The sequence below is a fragment of the Eimeria acervulina genome, genomic scaffold (genome assembly GCF_000499425.1).
Source record: "Eimeria acervulina Houghton genomic scaffold, Eah_scaff916, whole genome shotgun sequence".
Classification (NCBI taxonomy): domain Eukaryota; phylum Apicomplexa; class Conoidasida; order Eucoccidiorida; family Eimeriidae; genus Eimeria; species Eimeria acervulina.
In genome coordinates, this window is record NW_013547081.1 from 1 (window position 1) to 12740 (window position 12740).

The following is a 12740-nucleotide window of genomic DNA, read 5'->3' on the forward strand; positions in this document are numbered from 1 at the left end:
AATATATATTATATATATTATATATATATTATATATATTATATATATATTATATATATGTATATATATCTACGCATATCTAACGTGAGAAGAGTAGATCGGTAAGAATGTGTAGACTGCGATTTTTGTTTAATTATTTTAATTATTTTTTTATATTTACTTCAGGAGAATGCTCTTTATTTAAGCAGATCTTTGTATACAAACAACGGCGACTTCCTTATACATATATAGCTAGCTAGCTGGCTAGCTAGCTGGCTAGCTAGCTGGCTAGCTAGCTAGCTAGCTATATATGTCTTCTCTGTGGGGTGCTTAATACATTTATTTATTTAGAAAGACGAAGACAAAGATATATACAGAATAAGTAAAGGTGAAGGTTTGAGGTGTACAAGCAGCTCAAATACTTGTACGAGGATACAGCAGAACGGTGCAGAAACGATAAAAAATATAAATTTTAAATATTTTATCTGTGTTTATTTTGTAATTAAATTAAATTAAATTATTAAAATATACAAAGACATGCTTTTATTTAACAGGGACTTAACTGCAGCAGCAGCAGCAGCAGCAGCAACAGCAGCAGCAGCAGCAGAAGCAGCAGGCGAGAGACCGCTACACTTACAGCCTCTTCTGCTGTTGTCTGTAGTATTTTGTTGTTGTTATATAAAATATTCTGTTTAATATCTCAAATAAATTGCTAAAAATAAATAAAAAACAAAACAAAACGGCTTCTTATTTGTCTACACCGCAGCAAATTAAAACCTCCGTATACACCTCAACATGCTGGCGGTAATTCTCTTTTGATTTGCCTCACTGACACTTCTTTTCTTCTTCTTTACATCGCTGAAACTTAGGGTTTAGGGTTTAGGGTTTAGGGTTTAGGGTTTAGGGTTTAGGGTTTACAGCCCTCACCTGCCCCCGTATGCACGCCCGGCCGTGGGACAGGAGACTTGCTGCTGGACCGCTACGGTTAAGGGTTTAGGGTTTAGGGTTTAGGGTTTAGAAGCGCCTGCCTCCCCTTCCTGTTTATCTCTTTAAACAGACTCAACCCCCAATAGAGGAAACAACAGCAACAACAGTAGCAACCATAACAGCAGCAGCAGCAGCAGCAGCAGCAGCAGCAGCAGCAGCAGCAGCAGGAGTAGCAGCAGCAGCAGTAGCAGCTGCAGCAGCAGCAGGCGTCGACACAGCGAAAACAGCAGCAGCAGCAAACAGCAGCAGCAGCAGCAACAGCAGCAGCAGCAGCAACAGCAACAGCGACGGGGAATATTGAGCTCGGCGATGTCCTAGGCCCACGATTAGGGTTTAGGGTTTAGGGTTTAGGGTTTAGGGTTTGGGGGATGCCCCCGCACGGCTCCAGTCAGAGCAGGACCATCTCCCCTCAGTTGCCTTCCAGAGCTGATGCAGCAGCAGCAGCAGCAGCAGAAGCAGCAGCAGGAGTAGCAGCAGCAACAGGAGTAGCCGCAGCAGAAGCAACAGCAGCAGGCGCAGGACTACCAGCAGCAGCAAAAGAAGCAACAGCAGCAGCAGCAACAGCACTAGAGGAGCCAGAAGCAACTCCAGGAGCAGCAGAAGGGGCTGCATCGTCCGCCTCAGCAGCAGCCGCGGCAGCAGCAGCAGCAGCAGGAGCAGCAGGAGCAGCAGGAGGAGGAGCAGCAGAAGATGCAAAGATGTCAAATGAGGGGTCCCTTAAGGGGCCTTTGGGGTTGCATGCAAATTGCTGCTGCAGCAGCAGCAGCTGCAGCAGCAGCTGCTGCTGCTGCGCTGCTGACCCTCAAATAGATTCGTCAGCGTCGTTTGCTCGCTCCTTCTCCGCCCCACAGCTGCAGCAGAGGCCTCTGCATTTGCTGCTGCACCCACAGCAGCAGCAAATGCAGCATCAGCACCATCATGAGCAGCAGAAGCTGCAGCAGGAGCAGCAAGAGCAGCAGGAGCAGCCGCCGCAGCAACAGGAGCAGCAGCAGGAGCAAGAGCAGCAGCAGCAGCAGCAGCAGCAGCACAGCAGCAGCTCTCCTTGCTTGCTGCGAGATAATGCTGCTTCCGAAGCTCCTTTCAGGTGTACGTATAATAACCCTCGAGTTGGTGGTGCTGATAATATAAAGAAGAGCAGCAGCAAGAAGGAGAAAGCAGCAAAAGACAGCAGCAAAGTACCGTCTCCAGTAGAGAGGATGAAGCCTACTTGCTTGCCTTTGCATGCACGTGGTTTGCTGCGGCGATTAGGCTGGGTACCTAGAGGCCGCCTTCATCAGCAGCAGCAGCAGCAGCAGCAACAGCAGCAGCAGCAGCAGCAGCAGCAGCAAGAAGCAGAAGAGGGCCCTCTAGCCCTTTGGGTCGGTGGCTGCTGCATCCCTTGCGTCGGAGCTAAAGAAACAAGCGACAGCCTCTTCATTTCTTGTACAGCTGACTTTCATCTCCCGCTGCAGCTGCGGCAGCAGCGTCAGCTGCAGCGCATCATGCAGCGCTATCAAAACCAGCAGCAGCAGATGCAGCAAATGCAGCAGATGCAGCAAATGCAGCAGCAGCAGCAAATGCAGCAGCAAAATTATACAGAAAAATATACTCAACCACAACCGCCAGTATTTGCTGCTGCTCCTTTAATACCCACGTCCCCACAGCAGCAGCAGCAGCAGCAGCAGCAACAGCAGCAGCAGCAGCAGCAGACGCTTGCTGAAGATTTCTTAAGAAGATTCGAGCAGCAACGGGTCCAGCAGCAGCAGCAGCAAGCGACGCCTCCTGCTTGTCTGTACGCTCCCTCACTATCCTGCAGCAGCCTCAGCAGCAGCAGCAGCAGCAGCAGCAGCAGCTTTAAGGAGATAATTCCTGCTGCTCCTCTCTGTCTCTCTAGCTTCTGCGGTATTGCGGATGGTGTAGGCAGCTGGGGATCATTTGGTGTTGCTGCAAACAGATTTGCTGCTGAGTTGATGCAGCGCTGTGCTAGGCTTTCTATTTGTTTATCAAAGAAGATTAGACACGCAAGGATGAAGGAGCAGCAGCAGATGCTGCAGCAGCAGCTACTGCTGCAACAGCAGCAGCAGCAGCAACAACTGAAGCACCAACAGCAGCAAAGACGAAGGAGACGAAGGAGACTAGGAAGCAGCAGCAAACAAACTTCTATAGAATGTCACGATGGAAGCTGCAGCGCAACAGATCCCTCATCAGCAGCAGCACCAACTGCTGCTGCAGCATCAGCAGCAGGAGCAGCAGAGGGAAGCTCGAGCCGCAGCAGCAGCAGCAGCGGCAGCAACCAAGACAGCGAAGACTCCAGCAGAATAAGCAACAGCAACAACAGCAACGGCAACAGCAGCAACGGGAGCATCAACACGAGTAGCAGTAAGCGAAGCAGCAGCAGCAAAAGCAGCAGCAGCAGCAGCAGCAGCAATGAATATCAAATCCCTTATGGTGGTGCTGCTGATGTTGCTAGATATCTATTAAAAGAAGCATATAAACAAACAACAGCTTTCGGTGCAAGTACAGCGCTGCTGCTGTACTTAGACTCCAGAGCCCGCGAACTCGGTGCAGCAAATGTCGGCGACTGTTCCCTCCTTGTCCTCAGGTAAACCACCAGCAGCAGCAGCAGCAGCAGCAGCAGCAGCAGCAGCAGCAGCAGCAGCAGCGGTAGCAGTAGCAGCAGGGAGAGGAGGAGCAGCAGCAGCAGCACCACGCTTAGCGTCTTGTAGGCGCGTTTATTGAATTAGAAACCGCATGAGGTAGCAGTAGCAGCTGCAGCAGCAGCAGCAGCAGCAGCTGCTGCTGCTGCTGCTGAAGCCATTGCTGCTGTTATGTTGTGGTATTTTTACGTTGCTGCTGCTGCCTGCAGCTTAGCAGTTTGTGCGTGTGTGAAGGGTTGCTGCTCCACTCCTGCTGCTGCTGCTGCTGCTGCTGCTGCTGCTGCTGCTGCTGCAGGCGTATATCTCGGGGAAGTCAGTTTGCAGTGGTGCAGCGCTCGAAGGCGCAGCAGCACTATTTTAATTGCCCTTATCAGCTGTCGCGTCTTCCTGACGAACCTCTGCTGCAGCTAACGATAAAATCTCTTGCTGCTGCTGCTGCTGCTGCTGCTGCTGCTGGTGCTGCTGGGGCTGCAGGAGGAGGCGGCACTGCGGCGTCTCCGGCGGCAGCAACAACTGCTGCTGCTGCTGCTGCAGGAGCAGCAGCAGCAACTGCTGCTGCTGCAATGTCCCAAACAAACACAGGACAACAACATCCAGCTGCTGCTCTTGCTGCTGCGAATTCTGCTGCTGCTGCACCAGAAGCAGCAGCAGCAGCAGCAGCAGCAGCAGCACCGGAAGGCCACGGTTCAGATGAAGAGTGGTTTGAACCGCGCTCTGTTCTTGAAGAGGACGGGCGGGAAGCAGATTGTCAGCAGCAACGCAGCAGCAGCAGCAGCGGCAGCAACAGCAGCAACAGCAGCAGCAGCGCGGGCTGCTTCTCCGATGTCAATAAGAAATACCTGAGGTCCTGCAGCAGTGAATGTCTTGGGGCTTTAGGCAGCAGAGAGGGTAGGCCTCCAGAGAGCAAGAAATCAGCAGCAGCAGCAGAAGCAGCAGAAGCAGCAGAAGCAGCAGAAGCAGGAGCAACAGCACCAGCAGCAGCAGGAGCAGCAGAAGCAGCAGCAGCAGATTGCAGGTTTTCATCTGCTTCGCGTATGCCGTTAGATTTGGAGCGTGTAGGTGGATCTGAGTATGCAGCATCAGCAGCATCAGCATCAGCAGCAGCAGCAGCAGCAGCAGCAGCAGCCGCAGCAGCAGCAACAGCAGCACCTGGCGCTGAGTGGGTGCTCCCCACAGGTAATGAGCGCAGCAGCCCTGACTGGACTCTAGGGTCTCCTTGCTGCAGCAGCATATCGTCCTCGCTGCAGCAGACTTTAGAACAGGTTAAAGCTCTTCAAAGGGACAGACACTGTCTCTGTCAAGACTCTCCTGAGACAGCTCAGCTGTATTCAATCCCCGTTGAAGAGGGCGACCTTATCATTGCAGGAACTGACGGTACACCCTGCTGCTGCTGCTGCTGCTGCTGCTGCTGCTGCTGCTGCTGCTCTTGGTGGTGGTGGTGGTGGTTGTGTGTGTGTGGTGTTGCTGCTGCTGTTGTTTTTGGTGCTGTTGTTGCTGCTCTTGCTGCTGCCCGTCTTGCTGCTCTTGCTGCTGTTCCTGCTGTTGCTGCTGCTCCTGCTGTTGATGCTGTTCCTGCTGTTGATGCCCCTACTGCTGCTGCTGCTCCTGCTGCTGCTCCTGCTGCTGCTCCTGCTGCTGCCGCTCTTGTTGGTGGTGGTGGGTGCCCTGATGGTTAGGCTATTGTTATTGCTGCAGCAGCTGATGCTGGTCCTGTTGCTGCAACTTGCTGCTGCTGCTGCTGCTGGCACTAGTAGTTGCTGCTGCTGCTGCTTCTGCTATTAGTTATGAGGGTGCTGCTGTTGCTGCTGCTGCTGCTGCTTCTGCTGCTGCCTTTCCGTTGGTGTTTCTTGCCTTTCTGTTGTTCTCGCTGCAAGAGTGTTGCAGCAGCAGCAGCAGCAGCAGCAGAAGCAGCAGCGGCAGCGGCAGCAATAGCAGGACGGGGTGGTTTCAGGGTATTGCTAATGCTTCTGCACTCATGGTTCTTTGCTTATTGCTTAGGAATTATGGTTTATGGTTTAGGGTTTAGGGTTTAGGGTTTAGGGTTTAGGGTTTAGGGTTTGCTGCTCTCAGGCATCTTCGACAATCTGCAGGAGTACGAAATTTGTAAAGCGGTGAAAGACGCAGTGTCTCCTCTGGAGGCAATGAAGCAGCAGCAGCAAATGCTGCAGCAGCAACTTGTCTTGCTGCAGCAGCAGCTGCGGCAACACTCATCAAGCAAACCCAAACAGCAGCAGCAGCAGCAGCAGCAGCAGCATGGGATTGACGATCCCAACTCACAGAGTTGCAATCCGGCGTCTCCAACCGCTGCAGCAGCCACAGGAGGAGGAGGAGGAGCAGCAGCAACAGCAGCAACAGCAGCAGAAGGAACACCAGCAGCAGCAGCAGCACCGGCAGCAGCAGCAGCAGCAGAGCAGCAGCACGCGTGCTATTGCTGCACCCCCATTCTACCTGCATGCAGCCCCACAAGCCGCAGCAATCCTTCCTTCAATAGCAGCTGTCCTTTGCCTGTCTCCGCTGCTGCTAGACCCACCTGCCCTCATGTAAACCCTAAACCCTAAACCCTAAACCCTAAACCCTAAACCCTAAACCCTAAACCCTAAACGTAGAGGGAGCCCGAAGAGCGGTAATCACTTTAGTTTGTGAAGGTAGCAGCACCATGGGCAGAAAAATAGCTGCTGCATCACCAGCAGCAGCAGCAACAGCAGCAGCAGCAGCAGCAGCAGCAGCAGCAGGGAAGTGAAGGCGCAGCAGCATGAACGTAATTGCTGCAGCATTGGGGTGTATGTGCAGCTGCTGGCCTCTCGTCTCTGTCGTCTTGCATTTGAAAGAAGCATAGAAACAAACGCAAGAACCCCCTTCGCCAGAGAAGCTCGCAGGTTAGCAGCAGCAGCAGCAGCAGGAAAGCAGCAGCAGCAGCAGCAGGAAGAGCAGCGGCAGCAGCAGTTGCAGCTAATGTTGCTTCGAGTAGACTCAAGCAAGGCATAGAAAACAGCAAGCAGAGATCTTCACAATAACCTCCATACTGCTACGACTGCTGCTGCTGTTGCTGCTGTATCTTCTGCTGCTGCTGCTGCTGCTGCTGCTGCTGCTGCAGGTGCGGGTTTGACTTCAGAGGGGGTAAGAAAGATGATGCAGCAGCACTTGTTGCCTGGGTCTGCTCGCCATACACTCCATTAGTAGAGCATTTGATGCTGCACCCAGCAGCAGCAGAACCAGCTACCGAAGGAGGCATCTCCTCCGAGCTAAACCCTAAACCCTAAACCCTAAACCCTAAACCCTAAAACGCAAGCCCTCGGCCAAGGCCTTGCAGGCGATGCATGCAGCAGCACCCTCTGCTGTTGCTGTTGTACATTCTGTACACTCAAAGACAGCGCCGAACTAGTTTACTAGGGTTTAGGGTTTAGGGTTTAGGGTTTAGGGTTTGGGCTGGTGCTTCCTAGGGAATGCCGAATTCTGGAGCCTAAACCCTTTTCTTCTCAGGCGGTCAACAAAGACCTGTAGCTGAAGAAGAATAGAAGTAGATGCTGCTGTTGCTGCTGCTGCTGTTGCTTCTGCTGCTGTTGCTGCTGCTGCTGCTGTTGCTGCTGCTGCTAACGCTGTTGCTTCTGCTGCTTTTGCTACTGTTGTTGCTGTACTTGGTGCTGCTGCTGCTCCTTTTTCTGTGGCCGACATTCCCGCTGCTGTGATGATGGTTGATGCTTCTGTTAGTGCGCAGTTGCTGCTGCTGTTGCTGTTGCTGCTGCTGCAGCGTGCTGCTGCAGTTGCACCTGTTGCTCTTGCTGGTTACGGTGTGTCTGCGAGCTTCAATTTAGGGTTTAGGGTTTAGGGTTTAGGGTTTGGGTGTAGGACCTGGGGTTTATTTTAGCTGTGAAGCAAAAGCAAAGAAAAAAAAGTAAAGGGAAGAATGAAGAAGTATGCATGCAGCCCCACAACACCAAACCCTAAACCCTAAACCCTAAACCCTAAACCCTAAACTGGGTTCGATTTGTACGCGTATCTCAATATAACATGCCTCCTTAGAAGGAGCTCTAAACCACCACTGATATACTGCAGGGCCCCACAGCTAGCTACAGCTAGCTGTAGCTAGCTGTAGCTAGCTGGATGAGAATTAGTGTTTACATATATTTCTGGGCTTTATGTCTTCTTACCCTAAACCCTAAACCCTAAACCCTAAACCCTAAACCCTAAACCCTAAAATAAAAGAATATTATTATACTTCTTTTTTACTCTTTTTTTTTGCTTTTTATGTCTCCAACTGCGTCGCCAGTTTATTTCCTACGAATTAATTTTTATTTCTTTTACTGTCTCCTTGCTGCTCTCAACAGTCTCATACACCTTTTATTATATTATAAATATACTATATATAAATATAATGTATATATATATATATATATATATAATATGCATATATATATTATATATATTATATTTATATATATGACAGCGCTGCTGCCCTCGTCGCTGATCTCACTCCGTAGCAGCAGCAGCAGCAGCAGCAACAACAGAAGCAGCAACAGCAGAAGCAGAAACGGCAGCAGCAGGAACAGGAGCAACAGCATCAGCAGCAGCATGAGCATCAGCATCAGCAGCAGCAACAGCAGGAGCAGCAGCAGCAGCAGCAGCAAACCTGCCATAGTCAATTAGCACTTATTTTTATTTTAGTTTGATGTTGTTTATTATTAATCAGCTAAGTGCACCAACTTGTGTAAATATTATTTCTGCTTGCATGCGCTGTTAAAATAAAAAACAAATAAAACATTAATTATTTGGATGCAGTGCTGCTGCTGCTGCTGCTGCTGCTGCAGCTTAGCAGCAGCAACAGCAGCAAACGGCACACTCGCCGCCTCCTCTTCACCTGTTTATCATTATCCTGCTGTTGCTGCTGGTGCTGCTGCTGTTGCTGTTGCTGTTGCTGCTGCTGTTGCTGTTGCTGTTGCTGTTGCTGCTGCTGTTGCTGTAGGGGAGGCTATGGCTGCTGCTGTACGATGTATATTTGTTAGTCTATTCTCGCTGCTGCTGCTAGCAGCAAAACGACAGACAAGTGTTTTGCTGCACCCCACATACAGACACCCGAATGATAAAGCCCCAGCTGGATGCATGCACGCATGCATGAATTAAGTATATGAGTATAATATTATTGTTTGTTTATTCGTATAACTTTATCTATTGATGCAAATGTAAATATACACAAAGACAAACAGAGACAGGAGTCAGACTGAACAGCAAAGGCGCCGACAACACTTGTGGGGTTTAGGGTTTAGGGTTTACGTTAAACCCTCTAGGGTTTAGGGTTTAGGGTTTAGGGTTTAGGGTTTAGGGTTTAAGGAAGGCGTATGTCCTTCCCTCTAAAATAAATATAGATATAAATATAAATATAAATATAAATATATATTTATATAAAGTTAAGGTGTATGTACAGCGCACGCCTCTGCAATATATGAAGGGATAAACACACAAAAAGTTAATCTTTCTTTTTTGTCTATAGATAGAAGAACAGCTGCAGCAGCAGCATTTGCTGCTGCTGCTGCTGTTGCACAGGCGCAGCCGCAGCCGAAGCAGCGACAGCAGCAGCAACAGCAGCAGCTGCTGCTGCTGCTGTTGCAGCTCCCGCTGCTGCAGCAGCAGTTTGCGGTGGGTGTTAGTTGTTAATATTGTTATAAACAACAATAAAGATGAGTTTAAAAAGATAAATAAAGAGAAGAAATAAACACAGGGTGGTAGAGCAGCTGTATGCGGGTGTCGTCAGCCTTAGCAGCAGCAGCAGCAGCAGCAGCAGCAGCTGCAGCAGCAGCAGCAGCAGAACCTTCCTTCTCTGGGCGACTGCTATAGTGCTTCTCCTGCAAACTCCTCTTCAGGTGTATGTACAGCAGCAGCAGAAGCTGTTTTAGGGATTGGCTCTGCAGCAGGCAGCAGCCCCAAACCCTAATAAACCCTAAACCCTAAACACTAAACCCTAAACCCTAAACCCTAAACCCTCCAGCCCGAAACCCTCTAACCCAAGCATAAACGCAAACCCTAAACCGTAAATATCTCGTGCTTGATGTGTTGAGACAAGAAGAGCAGCAGCAGCAGCAGCAGCTACGCCGACAGCAGCAGCAGCAGAAGTAGAGGGGACGCGCGCAGCAGCAGCAGCAGAAGTAGAGGGGACGCGCGCAGCAGCAGCAGCAGCAGCAGCAGCAGCAGCCTCGGCAGCAGCAGCAGCAGCTGCTGCTGCTGCTGCAGCTTTAACACCACGTATTACTGCAAACAGCAGTAGCAGCAGCAGAAGCAGCTGCGGGAGCAGCAGCAGCAACAGCCTCTACAGCAGCGGCAGTTGCAGCAACAGCAGCATTAGCAGCAGCATCAGCAGCAGCAGCAGCTGCTGCTGCTGCACTAAAAAGTTCGGATGTGTTCGTAGGCAGCAGCAGGCGGTTCAGCAGGATGCAGCAGCAGCAAGAGGAGTGCTGCGCGTCAGCGCAGCAAGAAGCTACTGACAGCAGCAGCAGCACCAGCAGCAGCAGCAGTAGACAGCAACAGCAGCAGCAGCAACAACAGCAGCAGCAGCAGCAGCCGCGGCAGCAGCAGCTGCTGAGGCCTCCTCCATCTGCGCTGGAGATGCCTCAATCTGTGCTGCCGCACCGGGCGAATTCGTTTTGTGTCTCCGAGTGAGTCTTTGATATTTAGGGTTTAGGGTTTAGGGTTTAGGGTTTGCGAAGAGCTTTAGGGTTTAGGGTTTAAGGGTGAATATCTATATGGAGCTTCTATGCTCAGGGTTTAGGGTTTACTGTTTAGGGTTTCGGGATTAGGGTTTAGGGTTTAGGGTTTAGGGTTTAGGATTTGTTTAGGGTTTATTGCATCTTCTTAATCTTTTAATATTCGCTTCCTTCTTGCTTGTTATTTAGGGTTTACTGCTTACTGTTTCGGGTTTATTGTTGATTGGTTATTCTTTATTTATTGCTCAGGGTTTAGGGTTTAGGGTTTAGGGTTTAGGGTTTAGGGTTTGAGTGCAGGGCGGATTGGGTGCCTCGGGAGAGTTACGTCGATTTGCGCTGTTATTTTCGCGGAGGAGCGAAGAGGGTTTTAATAATTAAACGAATAAACAGTCCGGCCGTCACTGAAGTTGCTGCTGCTCTCGCAAGGTAAGGAAACAGCAGCAGCAGCAGCAGCAGCAGCAGCAGCAGTTGTTGTTGTTGTTGCTGTTGTTGTTGCTGCACCTTTAGGGTTTTTTTGACTTATTACACGTATAAAGTATTCCATGCGTATGCATATATATATATATATTATATTATATGCATATAAATATACATATTATATATAAATATACATATATATAATTATATATATGTATATAAATATACATACATATATATAATATTTATAATATATGATATATATAATATATAATGTATTTATAATATATAATATATATATATATATACATATATATAATATATATATATACTTATTTATATGTATATCTGCATGCACATTATAAATATGGATATAATATACATCTTGATTTACTACAAATATATATATATATATATATATTTATTATATAATATACGTGTATATACAATATATATAAACATTTACATATATATATATATTTATATTTATATTTATTATATATATATATATATAATAAATTATTTCTGTGCTGAGTGACTGAAGAAGAGATGTCTTTATTAAATAATTTAATTAATTAATTTATTTATTTATTTTAATTAATTAATTTAATTAATTTAATTAAATTAATTAAATTAATTAATTTTATTTATTTATTTATTTTTAGGTTTCTGCACTTCTCTTTGGGTTTGATGGTAGTTGTGGAGCCTGCTGCTGCAGAAGAAATGGCGGAGGCGGTCAGCTTGCTGCTGCTGCTGCTGCTGCTGCTGCTGTTGCTGCTGCTGCTGCTGCTGCTGTTGCTGCTGCTGTTGCTGTTTCTGTTGCTGCTGCTGTTGCTGTTGCTGCTGTTGCTGCTGCTGCTGGTGTTGCTGTTGCTGCTGGTGTTGCTGTTGTCGGTGTTGTTGCTGCTGCTGTTGGTTCTGTTGCAGCAGCAGCTGCTGCTGCTGTTGCTGTTGCTGCTGCTGCTGCTGCTGTTGCCGCTGCTCTTGTTGCTGCTGATGTTGCTGTTGCAGCTGTTTCTGCTGCTGGTGCGGGCGTTGTTGATGGTGGTGCTGCTACTGGTAGCAACAGCAGCCACTGTAGCAGCAGCAGCACCACCAGCAGCACCAGCAGCACCAGCAGCACCAGGCCCAGCAGCAGCAGCAGCAGCAGCATGAGTATGTTGTTTGCGCTCAGGAGTGAGTATGGGCAGTTTGGGGTATTTGACGCATTTCGAAGTAAAAGAGATGAATCAGGTTGCTGCTGCTGTTGCTACGCAGCCTTTTGCTGTTACACTCAGATGCAGACTCTGTAAGCCTGCTGCTGCTGCTGCTGCTGTTGCTGCTGCTCGTGCTGCTGCTCGTGCTGCTGCTCCTACTGCTGCTCTTACTGCTGCTGATGCTGCTGCTGCTGTTGCTGTTGCTGTTGTTGCTGCTGTTGTTGTTGCTGCTGCTGCTGCAGCAGCTGCTGCTGCTGCTGCTGCTGCAGCTGGTGCAGCTGGGTATTAAGGATATCTATAAATAAGAAAATTTTTTTTGTATTTGTTTGTGTGTATAGATGTACGCATCCTTACAGAGGACGGCGAAGAGTTAATGAATTGCATAGCAACAAATGATTGTGTAATAGATAGAGGCGCTTCGTCTTTTATATCTCTGCTGTACGTACACCTCGGAGACAAACATTTTACTACGGTTATTGCTGATGGTCTTATCATCGCTACACCCACGGGCAGCACAGCCTACAGTATGAGTGCTGGGGGATCTATAGTTCATCCTAAAGTAAGTCTTTTGTTTAATTTTATTATTATTTATTATTATTATTATTATTATTGTTCTTGTTGTTGCTGTCGTTAATCTGCTTCTATAGAGCTATTATATGCTATATTTATTAATTATTTTTATTTTTAATGTTATAGTATGAGTGCTGGAGTGTCTATAGTGCATCCTAAAGTAAGTCTTTTGCTTATTATTACTATTATTTATTATTATTATTATTATTATTATGTATTATTATTATTATTATTACTACTCTTTTAATACAGCATGTTTTGTTT

At 48.1% G+C, this 12740-nt stretch overlaps 3 protein-coding genes across 3 annotated transcripts; 2 read left to right on the forward strand and 1 right to left on the reverse strand.

The window, feature by feature from the left end:
• Nucleotides 1-898: 898 nt before the first annotated feature.
• On the forward strand, nt 899-6586 carry EAH_00052010 (GK19179, related, related; the record flags this gene model as incomplete). The annotated part of the gene is made up of 5 exons (XM_013391191.1): nt 899-962; nt 1324-3546; nt 3897-4975; nt 5672-6141; nt 6392-6586. Coding segments are annotated over 5 exons (4031 nt in total), but the record flags the coding sequence as incomplete, so codon positions are not given.
• A 3435-nt stretch (nt 6587-10021) lies between these two features.
• EAH_00052020 (ATP-NAD kinase domain-containing protein, putative) lies at nt 10022-10723 on the forward strand (the record flags this gene model as incomplete). Its single annotated transcript, XM_013391192.1, has 2 exons — nt 10022-10245; nt 10591-10723. 2 exons carry the CDS (start codon nt 10022-10024, stop codon nt 10721-10723), a joined length of 357 nt encoding a protein of 118 aa, XP_013246646.1.
• Nucleotides 10724-11361: 638 nt separating this feature from the next.
• On the reverse strand, nt 11362-12459 carry EAH_00052030 (hypothetical protein; the record flags this gene model as incomplete). Its single annotated transcript, XM_013391193.1, has 2 exons — nt 11362-11763; nt 12430-12459. The coding sequence occupies 2 exons, from the start codon at nt 12457-12459 to the stop codon at nt 11362-11364; spliced, it is 432 nt and encodes a 143-aa protein (XP_013246647.1).
• Nucleotides 12460-12740: the final 281 nt, after the last annotated feature.